Source organism: Lepus europaeus, chromosome 8, assembly GCF_033115175.1.
Source record: "Lepus europaeus isolate LE1 chromosome 8, mLepTim1.pri, whole genome shotgun sequence".
NCBI classification, from domain to species: domain Eukaryota; kingdom Metazoa; phylum Chordata; class Mammalia; order Lagomorpha; family Leporidae; genus Lepus; species Lepus europaeus.
The window spans coordinates 59,529,421-59,556,928 of record NC_084834.1 but is presented as its reverse complement, the minus strand read 5'-3'; the positions used below and the strand labels follow the sequence as shown (position 1 = coordinate 59,556,928).

The 27,508-nt window shown below is 38.4% G+C and overlaps 1 protein-coding gene across 1 annotated transcript in view; it reads right to left on the bottom strand.

The window, feature by feature from the left end:
- PRSS12 (serine protease 12) overlaps window positions 1-27,508 on the bottom strand; it is a 72,013-nt gene that overhangs the window by 2,512 nt on the left and 41,993 nt on the right. Inside the window, exons 9-12 of the mRNA XM_062199701.1 lie at window positions 20,848-21,053; window positions 16,552-16,630; window positions 15,752-15,874; window positions 1,546-1,826 (exon numbers count right to left, since the gene is read on the bottom strand). Of these exons, the coding sequence (XP_062055685.1) occupies window positions 1,546-1,826; window positions 15,752-15,874; window positions 16,552-16,630; window positions 20,848-21,053 (689 nt within the window). The remainder of the gene's footprint in view (window positions 1-1,545; window positions 1,827-15,751; window positions 15,875-16,551; window positions 16,631-20,847; window positions 21,054-27,508) is intronic.

The following is a 27,508-nucleotide window of genomic DNA, read 5'->3' as shown; positions in this document are numbered from 1 at the left end:
TACCACCTGAAAAGTGTACTCAAATTTTCTGGTAAGCCACTCATTCCTTGTTCAATGACAAAACTGTATAATTGATATGTCCTTTATAGCATTTCCTTGGTTATTGAGTCCATCATATTCTCTAATACTACTTACTAGACTGAAATAACAATAAGGAAAGTATGAAATTCACTTCCTTGTTCATCTAGAAATTCAGATTTGATACAGAAAAGTGAATGCACATTTAATCAGTTCTATTAGACTGGCCTTCCTGGAGACTTCACAGTTTGCCAACAAGCCATATACCCTGCCTGCCCAAATCATTCAGGAAATGTTTCTTTAAAAACAAACAAAAATCACTATTTTTGTATAGATCTCCAATGTTTTCTTAGTGTTCTACACATATTCTACATTTTGCTATAGTGAAATAGCTTGAGGGTCGGCGCCGTGGCCCAACAGGCTAATCCTCCGCCTAGCCGCACGGGCACACCGGGTTCTAGTCCCAGTCGGGGCACCGGATTATGTCCCGGTTTGCCCCTCTTCCAGGCCAGCTCTCTGCTATGGCCCGGGAGTGCAGTGGAGGATGGCCCAAGTGCTTGGGCGCTGCACCCCATGGGAGACCAGGATAAAGCACCTGGCTCCTGCCTTCGGATCAGCACGATGTGCCGGCTGCGCGGCCATTGGAGGGTGAACCAACGGCAAAAGGAAGACCTTTCTCTCTCTCTCTCACTGTCCACTCTGCCTGTCCAAAAAGAAAAAAAAAAAAAATAGCTTGAGCCTAAAGTCCAACAGGGTGAAATAAACACAGGTACAGTCACTAAGTAAGCTGTGGTAATTACTACCTGTAAAAATATACTTATTTGATGCTTTTCAGGAACACAATTACCATTGTACTTTCTTAGTGGAGAGCAATCAGCTTTTCATTTCCCATTTAATAGTCATTTTTTCTTAATTGAACACCTACTCCAAGTGAGATCTTGGGCCATTGTTTCAAGGCCCATCACAAGCATTAGCTCATAAACACTGATGTATCACCTAGGACAATGTAAAAAGCTGCATTCATCTTAGAGCATAAGGTAAACATCACTCTTGGCTGGGGATTGCAAGGTATGGGAAGGTAGGATAAATGGGAAACTTCAGTTTCTCTTCAACTTCAGCCTCAGCAGCTCTACTTTTACGTGCTCTATATTTAGGAATCCTTCATACAATCAGTTTGAGTAAAGACTTCATGGCAGAGAAACAGACTAAACACCAGAGCCTTTTGGAGTAGACACTGCCAGGCCTAGTTTTTGGGATAGGGTCTTCAAATCTCCCTCCAGCATCTTGCTTAAGCTTGTCATAGTTGGTCTCTCTCTTTTTCTTGGTAACCAACAGTACACCCCACCCCACCCCCCGGATGTTATGAGCCCATATGACATGCGTGCATTTCACACTTGGCAGAATGTCTAAATAATTAAGCCTGTACCTATTTCAGAAGTTATCTATTGCACACCCGATGTGTGGATAATACTAGACAAAAGAAAGGTGTCTAGCTTCCCTCATTTGTTCTTTTCTTGTTTATATTACCTGTGTCTCCCCATCCTGTTATGTAACAATTGGAGGCTGTTTTCTGTGGCCTCTCTCTCCAGAATGGCAAACAGGCTGGCAAAACGTGGCTACTGAATCTAACACATTGCTCTTGTGATCCTTGTAATCGAACCAGGGCAATGTCATAGTCACTGCTGTGTGGTTGGTACTCCTTGTGAATCACGATCTGCTGAACTCCAATTTCTTCTTCAAACTCTTCTGGTACCAGAGTATGATAATCCCCAACCCGAACAGCATAGTTCCTGGTGCTGTTCCCATACCTGAGAGGCAGAGAGAGCAAGTGAGAGGTATGTTTTGGAAATTGATGACTGTCAGGAAAGTAAATGAAGATAAAATTTTCCAAGCCTTTCCTCCAAATCAGTAGCCCCTTTTGCAAATTTAACATTTCCATTTCTCTGACCCACCACCCCCAGTCTTCAGCTCGAAATTCATTGTGACCATACTTCATCTTCATTTCACTGTAACCCATATTACCAGCCCACTATTTTCTGAGAAGAAACAAATGTTGAAAGTAAGTGGAAAAGGGGGGGATAATTACTAAAACTGTCATTTTGAACTATTAATATTTTCCGATTTTGATTTTCTCAACTTTCCCAGTTAGTTGCCCATGAAGCTCCATAAGGGCAGAAACCATGTCTGATCTTGTGTCACTCGGAGCACTTCTTTGTAGATACACCCATTTACCCCTCTTGTGAACTGAATGCAAACTCAAATCATATTTTCAGGTCAACATATAGTCAATGTATTCTTTCCCCTCTTTTAAATCCATATTTGGATGTCACCTTAAGGAAGCTTACTCTGATACCTTCATATTGAAAATTACAACCCACTTTTTTTGTCCTCCCAATCCCAGCACTACCAATATTCTTAATCTCTACATTTCCTTTTTTTATGCACTTATTTTCTAACAAATTGCTATTTGTTGTATTTATTGTTCTGTCTCCCTCTGCTTGAATGAAAGGTATCCTAGGTCAGAGATCTTACCTGTGGTTTTTGCTAAGGAATCTTAAAAGAGAGTAATGATGACTTTCTTAACAGGAAGGCAGTACGTATTTGTTGACTTATTGAATGAATGTATGTCTAGTGTGTATTTTTCTATGACAACCTATATTGTTTTAAACACAATATTTACTATCTGATAGCTTTCAGCCTCTTTTTCAACCAATATGCCTTGACTCTGATACATCTTCTTAAAGCAGGGTTTCTCAGCCTAAGCACTACTCTTTGGGGCCAGGGGGAGAAATGTCCTATGTATTGTAGGGAGTTTAGAAGCTTCCTTGGCTCCTATTTCCTAGGTGCCAGTAGTACACATACCTTTCACTCCCTCTTTGTCATGCCTTTAGACATTGTCAAATGTTCCTGGTGACACATCATGGGGTATTCAAAATTTCCCCATCTGAGAAAAACTGAGCTAGAAGATGTAACTCAGCCCATGTCGTGGTTACTGCCTTATTCTTGTGGAAAATTATAGCATCTTTTTCATGTCTTGCCCCTCTACCACTACTTAAAACATTCTGTAATTTCCTAAACTTTTTCCTTTTAGTTCCCTGATTTACATTTTACTCTTCTGCAATAAATGTATTCTCCACCTCATCTTGGCCACATACCCCCAACATGACACCTACGCCTATATTCATCATATACTACACAGATCTGAAATTTTGATAGCAGGCATCTCATACTTGGCCTATCACATTTTATCTTACAGTATTTATTTATTTACTTATTTGGAAGGCAGAGTGATCGGAGGAAGGAACATGGAGAACAGAGAGAGTTCTTCCATCTGCTGGTTCACTCTCCAAATGACTGCAATAGCCAGGCCTGGGCCAAGCTGAAGCCACTAGCGCAGAACTCCATCTTGGTCTCCCCACATGGGTGGCAGGGACCCAAGTACTTAGGCTGTCTTCTGCTGCCTTCCAGGGCACATTAGCAGGAAGCTGGATGAGAAGTAGGGCATGTGGAACTCAAACCAGCACTCCAATGTGGGATGCCACAGTCACAAATGGTGGCATAAGCCATTGCACCATGGCACCCACCCCTGTTAGAACTATACATACCTTCAACCACACTAGACTTAAAAATCTTTGGTCCCCCTAGTTTCTGTTTGTGTCTTTGTTTTTTAAATTTCAATCTCACTGTGCTTATGACCTCCTTTCATATCTGGTTTGGAGTCCACCATCCATTACCACAATCACTTATTTTTGCAAAAGCTTTCAAGCCTTCTTTTCCTTTTGCATATCAAAACTCCAACCTGTTTTGTTAACTCCCCCACCTGATTTGTGTTGGCATCTGACTGTTGAAGGGAAGCAGCATACATTTAATAAACCTCACCTTAGTTTTTTGACCAAAAATTGAGTCTTCCACTACTGTAAGGCCTATGTTTGAATGTATGCTTAGAGAAGTTAGTGTTCTAAGGCTCAGAATCTTCTACTGACTGCCTATTTAAAATATATCTTCCCATTTACTCCACTAATATTGCTGGAGGGGATATGAACTGCCTGAACATTCTAATAGCCCTAAGTATACCTTAAGCTTACATCACATCCTAAAAATGTAAAAAGTAATACTGGTAGCCTTGGAGAATAATCAAGTATTTAAATAACTCACTTTCATTTCCATGCACTAATATTATTAGTATATTATAAAGATTTAAGAGTGACCTATTAATATTCAGATATTTATTTATAATATTGCAAAAATGCACTTAAATCAGTAAGACATTTAGATTTTGTAAAGACAATATATTTAGTATTCTTTTTTCATAGTGAGAATTAGCTGGGTTTATGTTATCCTTTTAGCACATTTCAATTTAGATTCACCACATTTTAAGTGCTCCAATATCCTTGTAGCTAGTGGCTACTATATTCAAGCAGCTCCAGATAATTTCTTAAATCCCATTCCAACAATTCAGCAACACTTTCACAAAAAATGTATTGCAATTATTCTTGTAACAGAGCTCTTAATGAATGTATGTTAGGGACTTTTGAAATTATTTATGAATTTATTTGAAAGAGTAATAGCAGATGGGAAAGGGTATTTTCCATCCACTGATTCACTCCCAAGATTGTGTTAACAGCCAGAAAACTCCATTTAGGTCTCCCACATGAGTGCTGGGGGCACAAGCACTTGGACCATCTGCTGCTGCCTTCACAGGCACATTAACAGGAAGCTGTCTTGGAAGCGGGACAACAAGGACTCAAACTAGCATCTTACTGTGGGAAGCCCACATTGCAAATGTCAGCTTAACCCACTGGCCCATAATGTTGAACTGTAAATGACTTATTTTTTAAAACATGCATGTCCTCATACATACTTGCACTCCTATACTCTAATCTCTAACTTACTGAACTCAAACACTTACCTTCTTACCAATTCCCATATTATAACAAAGCTATCAGAGAAGTTTCTATTTCATAAAAAAAAAAAATCCCAATAAAGGTAAAAACCTGCTTGTTTAATGCTAGCTGTTGGTATTCCAGGGTCACCTCTCCTAGTGGGAGCTATCCTTAGGGATAACACTTTGAATGAATTCACAATATTTTTATGGACTAGAAAAAAACACTTATTATGGTTCAAGAAAACATATACAGACAGGATAGGCATTTGGCCTAGCAGATAAGGTCCCACTTGGAACACCCACATCCCATATTGGAATGAGTCCTAGCTTTCCTCCTGCCTGATTCCAGCTTCCTGTTAATGCACATCCTGGAAAGCAGGGATGATGGCTCATGTACTTGGGTCCTCGCCACCTACGTGAAAGACATAGACTAAGTTCCAGGCTCACAACTTCAGCCTGGACCAGCCCTGGCAGTTACAAAAATACAGAAAGTGAACCACAGGGTGGGAGAGCTCTGTTTCTCCTTTCCTCCTCCTCTGTCTCTCCCATCTCTCTCCTCTCTCTCCTCTCACTTCTCTCTCTCTCTCTCCCCTCCCCCCCCCCTTCCTCCACTCCTCCCTTCTTCTTCCCTCCCTCTCAAGTAAATTCTCAAAGGAATTCTCTTTTTGATTGTATTTTAAGGTCTTTCTAGTTGAACTCTTGTTATTTTTAATAGATTTTATTATATTCAAAAATGCCTCAAATATTTCAGGTTTTGGCTGACACATAATTCAGTTGTTTGCTTTACTGATTTCAACTCTCCCTCATATAAAAATTGGATGAAATCCCCAGACAAACTTGAGTAAGAAAGGACTGAGACATAGCAGTTTAGTAAAATCCAATATCCTAGTTCCTCTGATAGCCTAGGGTTAAAGTAAACAAAAGTAAAAAAGTTAATAGAATTTAAAATAGAAGAATTAATTTAGGCCAAAGGTCATATTCTTTGTGTTTGTACTCTACATGGATTCATCTCTATGAGAAAACAATATTTTATGTCAGCATGTTCACATCTGCTGTGACTATAATCTGTTATTCTCTGTTGTCTGGATGAAACTCAAAAAAGTAGTTGATCAAAGTTGCTTGTATAAATGGTTCCAAGTGCTTAGGGAGAAAAACCTCAGAACACTGCACTACCTCTTACATATATATAGGGTATACTCAGCAAATGGTTTTAGTGTGATTGATTGGTACCGTGTTTGTCACCAAAGACCACATTCTTAAGAATTCTATTTTACCATGTACTATATTATAATAAAACATAATGTTAAGCATCTGACACACTGTGCTCATAAAAAGTAGGTCTCATTACCTCTGTGGCTGATCTTTTAATTACAAAGGTCTAGAGGTTTCTAATTTTCAGAGCAATAATCTAACAATTTCCTGCCAATGTGGCATTTCTAGGCAAGAAACCAAAAAGATAAAATCAGGTAAAGTTATATTCTTGAGCAAATCAAAGCTGAAGTAGAATTTCAAATATAAGAGAGCCCTTGTTTCAGATATATTCATTCTTTCAAAAATTATATTTGTTTCAGAGTAAACAATTAAAAGGAATTAGTCAAATGTTAAAATATTTTTATCAATTATATTGCTGCACTACTACAGGTTATTTCATGATACTTAATACTTGTGATTTAGAAACAAGCAATATATATTGTGTAAGAGCCACAGCACAGCTACAACAAAGTTTCTACTTCAAACTGCCAATAGGGTACTGCAATCCAAAATCTGTATTGCATTAACACTAGGAAAAATGAGAAAAATTAGATAGATTTTTAAGTAATGATTCACCAAGTACTTGAGTTACTTGACATGGAAGTGTTTTAGACTATGAGGGAACAAGTACTGGATTACTACAGGTCTGCCAATCTTCTAGTAATGTACCATTAAAGAGAGTATCCTATATGAAATGAATAGAGTTGAAGCTGCTGGATCTGCAATACTGACATTTTGATATCATCCATACACTATCATTCTCATTTGAGAATTATATAAAATTGTGACTATCCTATGAAGGTAAAAGAAACATAATAAATGCTTACTCCATAAAAAAATAGGTTGCAAAAATAATCTATGCCTGGCTGGCGCTGCAGCTCTCTTGGCTAATCCTCCGCCTTGCGGCACCAGCATCCTGGCTTCTAGTCCCGGTCGGGGCACCAGATTCTGTCCTGGTTGCTCCTCTTCCAATCCAGCTCTCTGCTGTGGCCCGGGAAGGCAGTGGAGGATGGCCCAAGTGCTTGGGCCCTGCACCCCATGGGAGACCAGAAGCACCTGGCTCCTGGCTTCAGATCAGCGCAGCACGACAGCTGTAGTGGCCATTTGGGGGGATGAACCACCGGAAAAAAGGAAGACCTTTCTCTCTGTCTCTCTGTCTCTCACACTGTCTAACTCTGCCTGTAAAAAAAAAAAAAAAGAAAAAAAAAAGAAAAAGAAAAAGAAAAAAAAAATTTACGACTTATTGTCAGAAATGGATACTCCAAAGCATAGTTATATATCATCACTGTAGGAATTAGGTAATAAAGAAGGCTGAGTGAACAGGAAACATTTATTTATACGGAAATTATTGATTAACAAAGAGTAGAAATATAAAAAGAAAAAAGGAGTAGGGGAACTACTTTCAAAATATGGAATCCCAGTCCTGTGTCACTAGGCCTTAAATTGGGCTAAAATATGTCACATCCCCTCCAAGAACTAAAAGGACAGTAACTTTTGAGAGCCTGACTAAACTGTTTTTATACTACAGTTCTATTTTGCGAATTTCAGTATTTCTGGTGATTAAAGGAGAGCTGTTTTAAACCAAAATTCCTGAACATAGGAAAACAAAAATTGAGCTTTTTCTAATCATGAGTAACTGTATCTGTGCCTTTTAATAAACTTACTGCCATAAAGATGTGAGTTGTAGGGTCCTTAGGTACCCCAAATAGGGAGTCTGTATGACCTGGCAAAGGTTATAGACCAAGTCAGATGAACCATAACACACTTGCAAAGTAGTTTTCCTCCTACTCAACATTGGAAGAATCTTGCATTAAAGCCAAAGATATCAAAATGCTGTATTTCATAACTTGCTCCTTTTCTCTTTAATCAACTATTTTTTATCTTATACTAGAAAAAAAATTCCAAATAACATGTGGAAGCAATTATCTGTTAACCTAGGTTAAAAATACCACCATCCTCTTAAAAGTGAAGCATTCTTAAAAACATCCCCATCTGGCTATTGAGCCCCAACTTTCATCATGCAACATTCATTTAGGAGTATCTACTATGTGCCAAGTGATACAGCAGACACTTGGCATATAAACACAAACAAGAAATGAGTTATTAGACTTTAAGTAGTAATGTAGAAGGAACAGGCCAAGGGAGGAAAAATAGCATATAAACAAACACATTCAACATGTACCAAAAAAAAGTCTTTCCAGAAAAATAGACCAGTTTTCAAACTCAAGGGCAATTTTTGTAGCTATCTTCCTACTTTAATACTTTAAACCTTGAACATTTAAGACTGTAACAGATTATAACAATCAAAAATTTAGCTGATACTCAAAAGATAAGGAGTTTTCAACAACAACAAAACAAACAACCCACTTACGAGATGGGCCAAGGACCTCAAAAGACATTTTTCAAAAGAGGAAATCCAAATGGCCAACAGGCACATGAAAAAATGTTCAAGATCACTAGCTATCAGGGAAATGCAAATCAACCACAATGAGGTTTCACCTCACCCCGGTTAGAATGGCTCACATACAGAAATCTACCAAAAACACATGCTGGCAAGAATGTGGGGAAAAAGGGACACTAACCCACTGTTGGTGGGAATACAAGCTGGTAAAGCCACTGTGGAAGTCAGTCTGGAGATTCCTCAGAAACCTGAATATAACCCTACCATACAACCCAGCCATCCCACTCCTTGGAATTTATCCAAAGGAAATTAAATTGGCAAACAAAAAAGCTGTCTGCACCTTAATGTTTATTGCAGCTCAATTCACAATAGCTAAGACAAGGAATCAACCTAAATGCCCATCAACAGAAGACTGGATGAAGAAATTATGGGATATGTACTCTATAGAATACTATACAGCAGTAAAAAAAAATGAAATCTGGTCATTTGCAACAAAATGGAGGAATCTGGAAAACATCATGCTGAGTGAATTAAGCCAGTCCCAAAGGGACAAATATCATATATTCTCCCTGATCGGTGACAACTAACCGAGCACCTAAAAGGAAACCTGTTGAAGTGAAATGGACACTATGAGAAACAGTGACTTGATCAGCCCTTGTCCTGACTGTTGATGAACAACTTAATACTTTATCACTTTTAGTATTTTTTTGTTCTATTTAATACTATTGGTTGAACTCTGTAATTAACACACAATTATTCTTAGGTGTTTAAATTTAACTGAAAAGTGATCCCTGTTAAATATAAGAGTGGGAATAAAAGAGGGAAGAGATGTACAGTTTGGGACATGCTCAATTGGACTTGCCCCAAATAGTGGAGTTAGAAACGTGCCAGGGGATTCCAATTCAATCTCATCAAGGTGGCATGTACCAATGCCATCTCACTAGTCCAGGTGATCAATTTCTGTTCACAATTCATCATAATGATAGGACTAAGAGTCAAGGGGATCACATAATCAAGACTAGTGTCTGCTAATACTAACTGACAGAATCAAAAAGGGAGAGAAAGATCCAACATGGGAAGCGGGATACACAGCAGACTCATAGAATGGCAGATGTGATAAACAGGACTCTGGCCTCAGAATCAGCCCTTAAGGCATTCAGATCCGGCTAAAAAGCCCAAGAGAGTATTTCAGGCATGGAAAGCCAAGACACTGTGGCAAAAAAAAAAAAGCCTAAATGGAAGATATCTGCAAGTGAGATTCCAGTGGAAAGAATGGGCTATCAAAGAAGGCTTTCTCTGAAGGGAGGAGAGAACTTCCACTTTGACTATGACCTTGTCTAAATATGATCAGATTCGGCAAACTCAAAAGGCCTCCATAGCCTTGGGAGCTCATGACAAGAGCCTAGGGTGATTACTGACGCCATAAACAAGAGTGTCAATTTGTTAAGTCAACAACAGGAGTCACTGTGCACTTACTCCTCATGTAGGATCTTCATCTTTAATGTGCTGTACATTGTGATTTAATGCTATAACTAGTACTCAAACAATATTTTACACTTTGTGTTTCTGTGTGGGTGCAAACTGTTGAAAGTTTTATAAATATATGCTAAACTGATCGTCTGTATATAAAGATAATTGAAAATGAATCTTGAGGTGAATGGAAGGGGAGATGGAGCAGGAGAGGGGAGGGTTCCGGGTGGGAGGGAAGTTATGGGGGGGGGGGGGAGCCATTGTAATCCATAAGCTGTACTTTGGGAATTTATATTCATTAAATAAAAGTTTTTAAAAATGCAAAAAAAAAAAGCAGTCTTGAATAACAGGAGGATAATTTAAATATATTGAATTATTTTGCTTAAACTTCAGCCCCAAAATTGGCTTCTTCAGGTTCTCTGTAGTTTTCTACATTATTCATTTCTAGCAATAACTGAAAAGAAAATTATTACCTTACTTTTGCTAAAAGATTCTTCAGTGCCCTCCTTTGAACCCCAACATGATAATAGCCAATGTTGAGTCTTAGAGTTTATAAAATACTTTCACATACTTTGCATGTCATTGTTTCTCACTGTGGATCATTAGTACCTTCAGTTTACGGATGAGTAAGCTGAGGCTCCAAGTGAAGTGATTAAATAATTTTTGCAAAGTTAAACTATAACCCTACCATCCAGATCTAAGTGTCCTTCTGTTTTATCATACCAACTTCTAATGATTTCTACCATAGTGCCTCTACCTCTTTCCCTCCTTTCCTTTTCCACCTTCCCTTATTATTAATAGGAAAGTCTTGTTAGTGGTCTTCCTCTAGTGTAATGTATAAAATTAGGGTCCTTCCTCACAGTCTTTCTATTTACCATAGTGGGTCTTAATCACATGATAACACAAAGCAATTTGAGTCACTAGAGAGGCTAAAGACTGCAAGTACATATACAAAAGTTTTTCAGATAGTTTTAAGCTCGTTCATAGTTCTATGGATTAATTGTTTTGCCTGACCACAAAAGAGCCATCCCATACATCTCTAAATTATCATCTCCTAAAACTCTTCTTTGATCATATATCAAGGCACAAAAACCTTCAATGCCTAGTGAAGGAAACAAATTAATAACCTTGGCATTGTGGACCCATGTTGTTTCTCACCTCTAAGTTGACTACACAAATCTCAAATCTGACACTCTAGGTAAGAACTGCTATTCTTCAAGTATGGTTTATGCTTTCTAACCACTATACTCTAAAGGGTAGATACTGGGGCCGGCACTGTGGCACAGCGGGTAAAGTCGCTGGCTGCAGTGCCGGCATCCCATATGCGTGCTGGTTCAAGTACCAGCTGCTCTACTTCTGATCCAGCACTCCGGTATGGCCTGGCAAATCCGTAGAAGATGGCCTCTGCACTGACATGGGAGACCTGGAAGAAGCTCCTGGCTCCTGGTTTTGGATCCTGGTTTGGCCTTTGTGGCCATCTGGGGACTGAACCGGCAAATGAAAGACCTCTCTCTCTCTCTCTCTCTCTCTCTCTCTCTCTCTCTCTCTCTCCCCCTCTCCCTCTCCCCCTCCCCCTCTCCTTCCTACTCTCTCTCTCTCTCTTTCTGTTTCTGCTCTTCCTCTGCCTCTCTGTAACTCTGCCTTGCAAATAAATCTTAAAATAAAATAAATAGTAGAAATTATCTACCACCAGGCTCTACCTCTACAGGGATCACTTCTTTCTGCTTAAACTCCTTAACTCTTTTCCTCCAACATACACCCCGTTCCATCTTTGAACTGTCCTAGTGTTTAACAAGAAATTATTTTTAAAAAAGCAACAAGTATAACAAATTATCTTAGCTCCTTTTAATATCTATAGAATTCAAAGCAACATGCAATAAATATAATTTTTTTTTGACAGGCAGAGTTAGACAGTGAGAGAGAGAGAGACAGAGACAAAGGTCTTCCTTTTTTTCTGGTGGTTCAGCCCCCAAATGGCCGCTATGGTCAGTGTGCTGCACCGATCCGAAGCCAGGAACCAGGTGCTTATCCTGGTCTCCCATGAGGGTGCAGGGCCCAATAACCTGGGCCTCCCTCCACTGCACTCCCAGGCCACAGCAGAGAGCTGGCCTGGTAGAAAAGCAATTGGGACAGGATCCGGTGCCCCAACCGGGACTAGAACCCGGGGTGCCGGCGCCACAGGCGGAGGATTACCCAAGTGAGCCACAGCGCCGGCCTAACAAATACAATTTAGTATCAATTCCATTATATTCTTCTTCATCAACATTCTCAAACATCAAGGCCATACACTGTTCTTCCACTAAGCCAGTGGGTCTTAACTTCTGGTACATACAAGAATCTCTGGAGAGGGTTTATAAAAATTAAGACTCCTAACTCTCAGCTGCAGAGATTCAGCAAATGTGGAATGCTGCCTCAAGAACCTGAATTTCTGACCATCTAAGTGACTCTATTATTATGGTGAAAATCCCGCACTTTAAAAATGGTGCTGGTGCTGTGGGCTGGTGCTGTGGCACAGCAGGTAAAGCCACTGCCTGCAGTGCCGGCATCTGATATGGGCACTGGTTTGAGACCCGGCTGCTTCACTTCGATCCAGCTCTCTACCATGGTCTGAGGAAGCAGTAGAAGATGGCCCAAGTGCTTGGGCTCCTGCCACCTATATGTGAGACTTGATGGAGTTCCAGGCTCCCGCCTACGGGCCTGGTCCTACCCCAACTGTTGTGGCCATTTGGGAAGAGAAGCAGCGGATGGAAGATTCCACCCCACACCGGGTGTATGTGTATGTCTGTCTGTGTGTGTGTGTGTGTGTATGTTTGTATCTGTGTGTCTCCCTCTCTGAAAATGCTTTAAATAAATATGTAAATAAATAAATAAAAATATTTTTTTAAATGGCACCCTACACTTGTTTTGGTCATATGAGCAATATCAATGTCTCCCTCCTATGGGCTCCTAAAGCTCTACTGTAAACTCTATGAGAGCAAGGCTCTTGTCTTGTTCTCCACTTTATCTCTACTGCATGGCATATGCTCGGGAATATTAGGGGCTGGATAATTGTTAAGATAATAGATTAGTATAATAGCATAACACAGGAATGTGTTAAACTCACTGTAATATAGGCAAACTGTCAAATTCAGTTATATCCCATAAATTGTAAATGTTATATAAAATGTAAATTTTAATCCTCTGCAGCACTTTACACATGGAAGCTTACTATACACTTATGTATTTAAATAGAAGAGTAGAAGAAAAAAGATTGGAGAAACAAGAATGTAAGAGAATTTGGTATATGACATACTTAACATAAATCAATGGATAAGAAATGGAATATTCAAGTTAAAATGTTGGGGAAATTACTCATAAAGAAAAGTATAGCATAAGATCCCTTCCTCACACTCATAGTATACTCAAAAATCAACATTAAAAACCCCAGAAAAGAAAAATATAAATGTTTAGGAAAAAGGTAAGAGTATATCTGAAAGATTTTTAAAATAAGATGTTTCAGGCTTTTATAAAACTAAAGGAAAAGATGACACATTTAAATATATATTAAAAACATTTCCTTAAAACAAAGACTATAAACGAGTGAAAGAACATGGCCCAGACAAGGAAAAGATATCTGTAACACATAACAACAAAGACTGTGCACAGAACATGTCCAAAAAATTTAAAAACACCTACAAAAGCATAAATAATCCAACAGAAAAATAGGCAAAGGATATGAATACAGAATTCATGAGACATTAATCAAAGAAGCATAATTAAAAAGAAACCCAAAACTTTTAAGATTGACAAGAATTAAAAACCTTAATAGTATCAAATTTAGGTAGAGATGTGAGGAAACAAGAACTTACACATTGATATGATCTAAACTGATAAATTACTTTAGAGGGCAATTTGGAAAGGCCTAGTAAAAACTGAAGGGAGTCCCAGCAAAATGCTCTGAAATGTACATACTCCATGATACTTGTGCAAGGATATATACTACAAATATTGTTTTTTAATAGTAAAAGAATATAGATCACCTTTATTCATCAGTAGAGGAATAAACTGGTGTAGTTTTATAGTAGGAGTTAGAATTCATATGGCAGTTAAAGTGAACAGAGTCTTCAAAAATGGATTGAAAATACGCAATGAAGCAAGTCTAATACCATATGATATCACATAAGGAAAGATATAAATCAGATTTTGCTAGGAAGAGTGTTTCAACAATATAGTATAAATTTTAAAACTTATTATTATGACACTTTTAAGCATAAAAAATAAAATGGTATAATGAGACTATTTGTACTCATCATTTTACTTCCATAATGACCAGCATTTAGTCAGAGACTGTTATACATTTTAAAATACATACCCAAATTAATGCTAAGTCAATGGTTATTAACCACAGTGCACATACTGGACAAGGAGAAAAGAGAGTCAGGTTCTATTGCAGGCTCTGCTACCATGCTCTCTGTGGCTCCTGTACTGATTTTCTCTGCATGGCTTCCCTCTGAACAGAGAAGACTTCACAGTGGACTGATAAAGTATCTGGGACAAGAGGAGATGATCAGGACTGCTTTGATTTGAATCAAATATGAATATGATTTGCCTCCCAAACTCATGTAGATGTTTAAACTCCAAAATTTATAATAAGCTAATGATACTGAAAGGATAGAAACTTAAATTATTGTTAAGGAAGGTAGTTCTTGGGGCCAGTGCTATAGCACAGTGAGTTAAAGCCCTGGACTCCAGCCCTGACATCCCTTATGGGTGCCCTTTGAGTCTCAGCTGCTCCACTTCCGATCCAGCTCCCTGCTAGTGTGCCTGGGAAAGCAGTGGAAGATGGCCCAAGTCCTTGGTCCCCTGCACCCATGTGGGAGACCCAGAGGAGGCTCCTGGCTCCTGGCTCCAGATCAGCTCAGCTCCTGCGCTGCAGCCATCTGGAGAGTGAACCAGCGGATTGAAGACCTCTCTCTCTCTCTCTCTCTCTCTCTCTCTCTTTCTGTCTCTACCTCTCTCTGTAACTGTCTACTGTCTTTCAAATAAATAAAATAAATCTCTAAAAAAAATAAGGTAGTTCTCAAGACAGAGTTGTTTATAAAAGCCTAGACCACTCTGCTTCCTGATTACGGTGTGACCCTTCCTCCTCGCACACGCAGAAAATCCACCACTGCCACCCCATCTTAGACATGAACTGCTGAAACCGAACTGTTATAAGCCTTTTCTCTTCACAAAGTTAGATTTCTCAGGTATTCTACTGTAGTTACAGTCAGTTAATGCAATGATTAAATTATGTGATAAAAATAGATGCAACCTGACTTTGCTGAAAGTACAAATAGAGAAATCTTAAAGACACAAAAGACAAAAACTTTAAAAACACATACACACATCACTTCATCTGCACTCCCTATTTCTTAGAATTCCTAAGTAAATCATGTTACATCTCTTCTACCTCTGCTGCGATATACATTCACCTACAATATCTTCCTGAAGGAAGAACTGTTATAGTTGCTTCCCTTTGAAAAATCCATCTTCTCCCCTCCAGAGTCCGCTTTACCACTAGGGTAGCAAGTCACTTCCTATGAGCTCTCTTTGCTTCTATGTCATCTCCCTTATGTTCACAGTGCTGTAGGCAGACACGAGAGGTTTAGAGCCTGGTTCTGACACCCCAGTGCTGTGGAGCAGGAAAAGACTATAAGAACTGGAAGAGAAACCAAACTGAGTTGTGTAGCAAGGTGGACACATACCTCTTGAAACAGTGAGCTGCTGTAAGGACCCAGCAGCTACTTAAGAGTGTAGCCCCACAAAGGAGCCGGCCATCTCCATGTGATGACTTCAGTCTGAGGGAAACTTGCCAAGGCCAGCCACCCCTAAGAAAAAAGTGAGCCACACATTCATAAGAGGCAAAAAAAAAAAAAAAAAAAAAAAGCGCTAGTCAAAGCAATGACAAATGATTTGTATGATATGCAGTAAGGGGAAAAGAAGACTTTAAGAATGATGGCCCTACAGCTCAGAAGACCACCTATCAGCAACCCCAAAGATTTGCTTATAGGCATTTGTATGCATCTCACTTATTTTCAACAAACAGGTTGGTAATTTTTCCTCATATTTCATAACTTGAAGTGCAATTTTTCTCCTCTTCCCTGCCTAAGCAGTCTGAAGTACTTAACAAAGTGCTGCTTTTTCATTAATAAATTCAAAAAGCAAAAAAAAAAAGACCTTAAGATGAATCAAGCTGGAAATAAATATATTTTCAACTAAATGAATCTTTGTAGTTATACATTTTAAGGTTTCCTGTTAAAATTTGTTGCTTTTGCCACATAACTTCAGCAATACATATGTCACACACATCAGTGAACCAGTGGTTTATATAAAGTAAATGTAGGTCCAAGAACAATGAAATTCTCAGTGAAATCAGTAATTTAGACAATAAAAAGAGCAAAACATATTCTTTACATACGGGAAATTCCTCAGTTTGTAACACCATATATATATATATATATAAGTAATTGTGTAATATGGAAACCTCCTTTGAAGACCACCTTACCTTAAAGAATTTTTCCCACCAATGATCCTCTTCTGCCGGCGATGCAGTAATCTTAAACCACAAACAAATGAGAGGGACTCTGAAGCAGAAATAGGTCATTAATTAAACCATTAAATTGCTGTAGAGGGGTAAAAACCTAAGTGATATACTCCCCTCATGCTTCTTCCTCTAATTTTAAGTGCCTACTGTCTGCAAATTATAGAATAATTATTCTCATAATAAAAATTAAAAGTTTTCCCCTTTCACCAAATGACAGTGATTTGCAAGCAGTAGAGAAACCTTATGAGGTTTCTGTCACTCCTCTCTGAGAGGTTTCATGTATGGCTGAGTGGTTTCACCCTATTCAGTATACCTGGTAGACATCCGTATCACCTGATATTGCCTGGAATTTAGGATTATTTAAAAAAAAAAAAGAGAACTACATTGGCAGTAATGTTCAAAATTATTATTAAAAATGTAATACAGAGGAGCAAAGCATATTCCTAGGATTAAATTCTAATGTGAATTTACATGTACTCTTACAGTGTTGTAATATACAAGAAAGGGTTTGCCAAGCCAATTTATGTGGCAAACTGTATTTGAGGGTAAATAAACCAAGTTCTCAAGTCAAGAGTCTTCTGCCAAGAACTGTGAAAGAGATGGGTTAAATTAAAAATGTAAGACAGTGGGTGGAAAAGAGGAGTGACTATAAAGGCATAACATTTTTCAAACAATTTTACAGAGTAGGAGAATCTATATGAGGGAACTTTGTTTCTTTGGCTAAACAGGTATATAAAGCATAGATATGCTCTGTATTTCATCCTTTAGGGAAAGATAGGAATAGTGTAAAGAATATGAAAACCCAGTCAGCACTAATATTTTCCCATAATAACTAGGTAGAAGGGAGATCAATAGAGAATCAGCAGTAGTTATTTCTTGATGGAGAAAAATGTTCAACAGTGTGTACCAAGAAGATTCATTTGCTAAATGATCTCAGAAGGATTCCATCAAGCTTTAACCTTCATATCTTAGGATACAACTCCTTTTAGATGACACTGCAAATTATAAGATATTAGAAGAACACAAGTTTCCAATAATGCTTCAAGTCAAGTTGATATATATGATGCCAAGAAAAGGAATGATGTAATACTGAGCAAGCAAAACTTAAAGTTGATATCATTATAGAGCAAAGCACTAGAATGTAAGAAAGTAAAATCTATTTAAAGGCATGCATTGTTAAAAGAACAAAAAGCAAAATGAAGTTCATTTATAAAAGGATCCCATCAGATGACCAATCACCACTGGCTTGAGTACAAATCACCTTACAGAAGTCACTAGATCCTCAGAAGCAACATAAAGGCAACTATTTAATAAGTCAAATTCTTTAATGTGGCTAGTCTGAAGTGAAAATTCTTTAGGTGATAAATGGAAGCATTTCTGTAACCATGGAAAAATATCAAAATAATGATTGCTACAACTCTGTAAAGGCATAAAACCAAATGTACAGAAAATGAAAAACACAAATCCTTGCTATCTCATATTTTAGAGTAGGTTTATAGAAAAGTGTATGAAACTACTTCACAGCTATTGAGCTATTGATTTTCAACTACTTAAGAATCTGACATAATTCAATGAATCAGTTATGTTCAAGTTGTAACAAGAATTTAATAAATTAAGTTGTAATCAATATATATATTTAGAGAAAACAAGCTTCTCAAATCCCCTCCACACACACAAATACACATATAAACATGATGAATAGAACATAAAACAAAACATAAAGGGTTATAAGTGCTCTTTGCACATTTAAAATTCTCTCAAGCCATGAAAAATCATGTTAACAACATCTACTTCACTTATTACATTGCTTTAGCAGTCATTAAAAGGTGTTTAAAAAGTATAATGTTCAAATACAGATGCACCTGATTTTAAGAAAATCCAATATATTGGCCGGCGCAGTGGCTCAACAGGCTAATCCTCCGCCTTACGGCGCCGGCACACCGGGTTCTAGTCCCGGTTGGGGCGCCGGATTCTATCCCGGTTGCCCCTCTTCCAGGCCAGCTCTCTGCTATGGCCCGGGAAGGCAGTGGAGGATGGCCCAAGTCCTTGGGCCCTGCACCCGCATGGGAGACCAGGAGGAAGCATCTGGCTCCTGGCTTCAGATCAGCGAGATGCGCTGGCCGCAGCGGCCATTGGAGGGTGAACCAACGGCAAAAAGGAAGACCTTTCTCTCAGTCTCTCTCACTATCTACTCTGCCTGTCAAAAAAAAAAAAAAAAAAAAAAAAAAAAAAGAAAAGAAAAGAAAAAAAAATTTTAAAAAAGAAAATCCAATATATTAAAACTATGAAATTTCAATGCAGATGGAGTTGATTATTCTTTCCATAAATAATGACAAATTTATCCATCATAGCTAATTCTGAATCCCACTTGTTCTTTAAATAATTTGTTTCATAAAAATTTAATGTTTTGGGCTGGCATTGTGGTATAACAGGTAAGGCCTCCGCCTGCAGTGCCAGCATCCCACATGGGCACTGATTCATGTCCTGGCTGCTCCACTTCTGATCTAGCTCTCTACTATGACCTGAGAAAGCAGTAGAACATGGCCCAAATGCGTGGGCCCCTGTACCTGCATGGGAGGCCTGAAGGAAGCTCTTGGTTACTGGCTTCAGATTGGCCCCATTCCAGTCATTGTGGCCATTTGGGGAGTGAACCAGAGGATAGAAGACCTCTCTCTCTGCCTCTGCCTCTCTGTGACTCCACCTTTCAATTATATAAATAAATAAGTCTTAAAAAATTTAATGTACCCAGAGCCTTCAAAAGCTACTTAAGAACAAAAATCTATTTTTTGTACTGTACTAGAAAATTATTTCTCATTTTCCTTAAATGTTTAAATTCCAGAGAATAAAATCTATAAAAGATGGCTTTTCTTTTTGAAATTCATTTTAAAATTATCCTTGTTGTTTAAAACATTAGTAAGCTTGAAGAAAGGGGGACATTTATATACTGTTGGTAAGAATGTAAATTAGTGCAGCCACTGTGGAAATCAGCATGGCAACTTCTTCAAAAACTAGAATTAGATTGCTTATGATCCAGCAATCTTACGTTTGGGTATATACCCCCCCCAAAAAAATGAACACATTGTACCAAACAAATATCTGCATCACCATGTTTATAGCAGCACTGTTCACAATAGCCAAAATTTGGCATCAACCAAAGTGTCTATCATCAGATGAATGGATAAAGAAAATGTGGTATATATACACAATGGAATATTACTCAGCTATAAAAAGAAATGAAATTCTATCATCAATTTTGATGTACCTGGAGGACATCATGTTGAGTAAAGTAATCTGGACATAGAAACACAATTACTGTGTGTTCTCCCTTATATGTGGGAATTAAAATTTAAATAGAAAAAATCAAAAAATGAAAAAACGAAAGGAAGAAAGAAACACCTGTGTGTATCAGTATTGCTGAAAATATAGTTTTGTAAAATTTTTATACCTTTGTCCAACTAATGGTTAAGAATGTTATACTACTATATTTTAATGATCTGTGACTATTTTAATATTTATTGTATATAAACTGTGAAAAAAGTTTATAGAAATGGAATTAAAATATTTTCCTTTTGATGAAAAAAGAATATTAGTAAGAGTAAAGAAGTATCTTTTTTAATCCATATCTATATGTTCATTTCTTTCTGAAACACAAAGGACTTCAACAAATGTGATAGTTTTATTATCAAGAAACATGATGAAGAATTGCCTGAGAAAGTAAAAAGGAAAGCAGTAGGGTAGGCGTTTGGTGCAGCAGTTAAGATGCCACTTGGGACACCCACAACCAATGTCAGGGTGACTGCATTCTTGTCCCATTGCTGCTGCCAATACTGGCTTCCTGCTAGTGCATACCCTGGGAGGCAGCAGGTGACTGCCACCCCTGGGATAGACTGAACTGAGTTCCTGGTTCCTGGTTTTGGCCTAGCCAGCACCATTCTGCTGTGGGGTATTTGGGGAGTGAAGCCAACAAGTGGAAGATCTCTCCATCTGTCTCTCTTTCAAACAATTTTTTAAGATTTTTTTTTTTTTAATTTAGGATGAAAATCCCAGAGATTAGAATGTATTGTAAACCTAGTCTTACCCCTGCATTTTGCTCTCTCTTTAAGCCCCACCTACACAGGGACTGGCAAACACTTGTACGAAGAACAAGGGCTATATGCAGTCTGTTGCATGGGACTTCTGCTATCAAAGCACAGCTGGTAGTAACAACGTGGAAGTTAGTAGTCTCTGAATCATTTAGGAACCCAGAAGATGACTTACTTTTATCACCATTACTTGATGCTTTCTTGCCAAAATAATCACAAATAACTCCCGCATCTTCACTGTGGCGGCAATTGTGTTTTCCAATATCTTGTTTGATACAGTCGGCAAGTGACCTCTCACTTCCTGTGCACTTTACATTATCCACGTGGATGGGTCCTTTTCCTTCCCCAAAATAAGCCATGGTCCTGGCCCTGGCAGGTCCCCTGGAAACACAGCATTCTTAAGGATATGCAGAATCAAGCATTCATACAGATAAATCACAACATAGACTCACAACTGATTTTCTTCCTTAATTTATACATAGAAAAATTAGCATCCATATGTCCTCAAGACCATTTATTTCATGGTTGCAAAAAAAAAAAAGAAAGAAAAATTGAAATGAGAGGCAATAACTGTATCTTCTTCATTGTCACACCCCACAGCTACTTTAATGCAACTGTATATTAAATTTGATTTAGCCTCTGATAAGAAAATCACATTTAATAGCATGGGAAAAAAATCAAGATAGTTTAAGACTATCCAGTTTTTTGTTTTTCTCTTTTAAACGATTATTTTATTTGAAAGGCAGAGTTACAGAGAGAGAGAGAGAGAGAGAGAGAGAGAGAGTCTTCCATCCACTGGATCACTTTCTAAATGGTCACAACAGCCGGAGCTGTGCTGATCCGAAGCCAGGAGCCAGGAGCTTATTCCAGGTCTCCCACATGGATACAGGGCTCAAGAACTTGTGCCATCTTCCACTGCTTTCCCAGGCCATAACAGAGAGCTGGATTGGAAGTGCAGCAGTCAGGACTTGAACCAGTATCCATATGGAATGCCAGCACTGCAGGCGGTGGCCTTACCTGCTATGCTACAGCGCTGGCCCCAACACTATCTAGTTTAAACAGGAAAAATAAATCACTTCAAAATTCTCTACCCTCTTCGAGAATTCTAGATGTAAATTGGTATGTTGCCAAGAAAATTATGAGATTAAATAATTACCTAAGGAGCTAACACCTAATTTTCTTCCTCCTTTAAAAGCAAAATGTTAATAGAGGCCGACACTCTGGCAGAGCAAGTAAAGCTGCCACCTGTGACTCCAGCTTCCCACATGTGCAAGCTGCTACACTTTTTATCCAGCTCCCTGTTAATGGCCTGAGAAAAGCAGCAGAAGATGGCGCAAGTACTTGGGCCCTGTCACTGACATGGAAGACCAGGATGAAGCTCTGGGCTTTGGCCTGGCCCTGCACTGGCCGTTACTACCACCTGGGGAGTGAACCAGCAGATGGAAGATGTGTCTCTTTCTCTCTCTCTCTCTTTCTCTCTCTCCCTCTTTCTCTGTAACTGACTATCAAACAAATCTTTTTTTTAAAAAAGCAAAAAGTACAATTTTTAATAGAGAAAATCAGGAATCACAAATAGAAGCCAGGCTTGCTTTTGATGTATTTCATTTTTTATTTAGTAACACAACATCTTTTTTAAAATATGGAAATGCCTTGTTTGTGTATACAAAGAGAATTGAAAATGAATCTTTACATGAATGGAAGGGGAAAGGGAGCGGGAAAGGGGAGGGTTGCGGGCGGGAGGGAAGTTATGGGAGGGGGGAAGCCATTGTAACCCATAAGCTATACTTTGGAAACTTATATTCATTAAATAAAACTTTAATAAAAAAAATATGGAAATGCAAAAAATTTTAATGAAATATTTTTTAAAATATTAAAATTCAATTCCCGATAAATTAATGACAGAATTATTAAAGGCAAAAGCTTTAAACTTGGAGTTATAGGAAAATTATCTTTAATATCTTGCAAGGGAATAACTAATTAGACATTGAACAGCCAGTGTTGTGGCACAGTAGATTAATCCACGGCCTGCAATGCCAGCATCCCATGACCATTGGTTCAAGTCCCAACTGCTCCTTTTCCAATCTGGCTGTCTGCTAATATGTCTGGGAAAGCTGTGAAAGATGGTCTTTGGTCCCTACTTTGGTCCTTGCCACTCATGTAGGAGACCCACATGGAGTCCAGTCTCCTGGCTTCAGCCTGGCCCATCCTGGTTATTATGGTCCTTGGGGAATGAACCAGCAGATGGTAGTTATATCTGCCTCTTTTTTCAAATAAATAAATCTTAAATAAAAGACTGGAGAGCATAAACCACAAATTAAAAGACTGATAAATTCAGCAAAAATTAAGAATTTTGCTTTACTAAAAACTATCCCAAGGAAAATGAAAAGAATAATTCAAATGTTGATTATATTTTAATACATATGTATAAATATATTTAAGGGCATACGTTTTTTAATAGACAACAGGATATAAAATACAAAAAGCTCCCGAAAATCGTTTAGAACATTTGAAAAAACAGCAACTCAAGAGAAAAATAGGCAAGAGAGAACCCAAGAAAGAAAAATAATTTATAGAAAAGTATCAGTGGCAAATAACTGATGAAGATATGCTCAGTCACATTAGTAAGTGGAGATACAAAGGATTAAACACTAGCTACGCACCACTTTAGCACAAATTGAAAACTGATGATTATCAGTGTGTTGAGCACATAAATCAAGGTAGCTGCTTGGTAGGGCAACCATACATCCCTTGAAAAAGTTGACTATGCACCTGCCTACAGGCTAGGTGCTGATTACACTCATATTCCCTCAAAAATCTCTGGCACACCAGTACTAGCAGAAGGGCATAAGGTTTATAACAGTCTAGTTTTTAATAGTAAAACTAAAAGTCAGCCGGCGCCGTGGCTTAACAGGCTAATCCTCCGCCTTGCGGCGCCGGCACACCGGGTTCTAGTCCCGGTTGGGGCGCCGGATTCTATCCCAGTTGCCCCTCTTCCAGGTCAGCTCTCTGCTATGGCCCGGGAAGGCAGTGGAGGATGGCCCAAGTCTTTGAGCCCTGCACCTGCAAGGGAGACCAGGAGAAGCACCTGGCTCCTGGCTTTGGATCAGCGCGATGCGCCGGCCGCAGCGGCCATTGGAGGGTGATCCAACGGCAAAAAGGAAGACCTTTCTCTCTGACTCTCTCTCTCACTATCCAATTTTCCATGTCAAAAAAAAAAAATAAAAAATAAAACTAAAAGTGATATTGCCATGGTTTGAATGTCCATACCAAAACTCAAGCTGAAATTTAATCCCCATTATTCAATATTAAGAGATGGGACTTAGACAAATATAAATGTTCCAGTTTAAAACAATAAATTAGTAAGTTAGATATTTATGTGTCATAAGACTATAGAGAAAAATAAATCTGAATGAACTACAGCAATTTGCATCAGAGATGAATCTGGGAAGCCATGTGAGGAAAAAAAAACAAGTAACTGAAGACAAACTGAAGGATAATTGCCTACTTTCAACTACATATTTTGAAAAACAGGCAAAACTACTGTTTTAACCTGATGTAAAATTATAAAAAACACAATGGAATAATATAAAATTCAAGACAGTGTTTACCTCAAGGTGATGGAATAAGGAGGGTGGGGTTGGCATAGGAAAACTTTAAAGTATACTTCCTAAGCTGAGTAGTAGAGACAGAGCTGACTTGTATGGTCCTGAAGGCTGAGCACAGCACAGGTCTAGGGATGACATTCAGGGGTCACAGCCTACATGGCTGGAAATGTGGCCAAGAGGGATATGATGCATTTGTTTATTGCCATTCTTTAAAAAATACAGATACTATATATATATTCTTATTTGGATGTATATATTTCAGTTAAAAACAAAGAAAAAAAGATAGGAAAATATTGTCCTTAAAAGCTGTTTTAAAAAGCTGAGTCAAACATCATAATTAGAAACAAGAGTTTTAAAAAGATGCTAATTGTACTTTAGGAAATTATAAAATAAATCAACAATACCTTTTATCAGAGAAAAATGCTATACTGTTATCCTAGGGCCTCCAGGTGATCATACTTCTGCAAATAACCACTAAACAAACCATGATGTATCTGCCATCAGAATATTGTGGTAGAGCTGGGAGAGGTTTTGTTGTTAGCTCAGTCATCGCTGTGCACAGAAGCAACTGATCACTGAAAGGGTTCCACATACTGGTTTGAAGAGGTTTGGAACTGTCACTCTGAGAGTAAGAGGCAGTGTCAGTGGGAGACCAGACAGTGTGAATCCAACTCCACCTGGAGTAGCTATGAAATCAGACAAGTATGCAGCCTCTCTGACGTGCTTCCTCATCAGTAACAACAGTAACTACTTCATCTGATTATTGCAAAGGTTAAATAAAATGATTCCTACCACGTAGTAAGTGCTCACTAAGAATTACCTATAAAACTGGTTGCTTTACTTATTTAGTAAAATTTCAAAAAGATGAAGAAAACTTTAATGCAAACAAGCCAGCAAACAGATTAGGCCAGTATAACCCCTTTTAGAATCCTTCACTTAAAATTTCTTTTTGGCAATGCTCAGGTTTTCATTTCCACCCTAGAAAGACACATGAGTTTTTTTTTTTTTTTTGGACAGGCAGAGTTAGACAAAGAGAAAGAGAGAGAAAGTTCTTCCTCCCGTTGTTCACCCCTCAAATGGCCGCTACGGCCGGCGTGCTGTGCCAATCCGAAGCCAGGAGCCAGGCGCTTCCTCCTGGTCTCCAAGGTGGGTGCAGGGCCCAAGCACTTGGGCCATCCTCCACTGCCTTCCTGGGCCACAACATAGAGCTGGACTGGAAGAGGAGCAACCGGGACAGGATCCGGCGCCCCAACCGGGACTAGAACCCAGAGTACCAGCGCCCCAGACGGAGGATTAGCCAAGTGAGCCTCGGCGCCAGCCTACACATGAGATTTTATGCTACTTTTTCTCGCATGTTGACCACATGTTAAAGGAGCAACATGATAAAGGGAAATTCTCAGTAAAGCATTTGGAAGAATGATGATCTAGGGAATCTTGAAGTTATTTCTTTCCACACACTCAGTAGCAGAAAAGCCTTAAGCTCTGTTCAAACTGTCAATCAGACCTAGGAAACTTGAACCTATGTAAAAGTTGAAACTAATTCTCACAAAGTGGACCTCTCGTTCCAACTGCTTATGTTCTGAGCAAATACATGAGTAATGTCAAAATCCTACAAGGTGTAGGGGCCTAGGATCTCTTCATGTGCTGTCCTGCCAGGTGGGGAATATCAAATATAGAAAAAGGTGCGGAGTCTGGTTCAAAATCTTTCCTAGCCTGAGTTTGAGAGCCACACATGTGTTATCCAAAGTATGGGGAGCTTTAAATCAAAAGAAAGTTCTCATTAAACACGACAAGGACAGATTTCTGTCTTTAAAACAGATTCTGACTGAATGAAGATAAAAGCAATTATCCCTTCTTTAGAGTTATCCAGGGAGCTTGGGTAAATTAGTTTATTGACATAGATTATCTGAGAAATTCTTTTGAATACAGTCCTCTTTCATAAATGAGACTGACCTCAGATGCTTATAGTTGGCAGCATATTCATAAATAAACCCAGGAATTTCTGCTGACTGGTAATTGCTACCTTGATACAAAGTGCAAATAAAAGTAAGGTTTAACCCACTATAAGTATCTATAGTCTTGGAAGATCCCTTTACCCAAATAAGTGACTCCAAGGATTCTCTTAGAAGTAAAAATTTTTATGTAAAACTTATTTCATAATATTAATGAATACCCACAATATCAAATTTGCAAAATAAAAACTAAGAAAATCCTAACACACTGCATGAATTTCAGCATACTTCCTTCCTGTGTATATTTATGAGGAAAATACTAACCATGAGGATTAACCTACTGTGCTATGGCACCGCCCCTCCTCATAGGTTTCAACTGTGAGTTTATTATTCATTTTTCCTTGTTTTGTTTTGATTTTATGGTTTTCTTGTGACTGCTATACATGAGTTTTATTTTCTACCTAGCATATAGGCACAATTACTTTAAAATTTTTTTTACTTTATCTTATTACATTAAGAAACACTAGCTTGACTATCTTTCCAGTTGATTCTCATGAGTTTTCTAGGTGGATAATTATACTACTCTTATAACAATGCTGACACTTCCTTTTCAATGCTGATACCTCAACTGTTAAAATTTAGTGAGACCTCCAGACAATAGTAATAGCAGACATTACTCTTTTGTTCCTAACTGATGTGTGATAGACAATTAAGGTGGTTTAATTTACTCTCTGCTCTAAGAGATTTGAGGAAGAAATGTTGATTTCATATAACTTTTCAGCATTATTAAGATGATCATATTTGTTTTCATTTACAGATGACTCACTGAATAATTTGCTTGTTTATTTATTTGAAAGTCAGAGCTCTGGTGGGAGTGGATAAAGGGAGAACATCAGTGGTTCACTCCCCACATGGCTGCAATGGCCAGGACTGAGGCGGTGGAAGCCAGGAACAAGGAGCTTCTTCCAGATCTCCCACTTAGGTAGTAGGTGCCCAAACACTTGGGCATTTTCCACTGTTTTTCTCAGGCTATTAGCAGGGAGCTGGATCAGCATTGTAGGTGGCAGTTTTATCTGCTATACCACAAAGCCAACCCCCATTGAATAATATTAAATGAATGCCCCAGTTTGACCCACTTTTACATTTCAGCAATAGACTCCACTTACAGTTCTTTTAAGACACTGTTGGATTAAGTTTGCTAATGCTTTATGTAGATATTTTTATGTAGATTCCTAAGACTGGAGTAGTTTTCTTTGTACTTGTTTAGTCTTGAAATTGA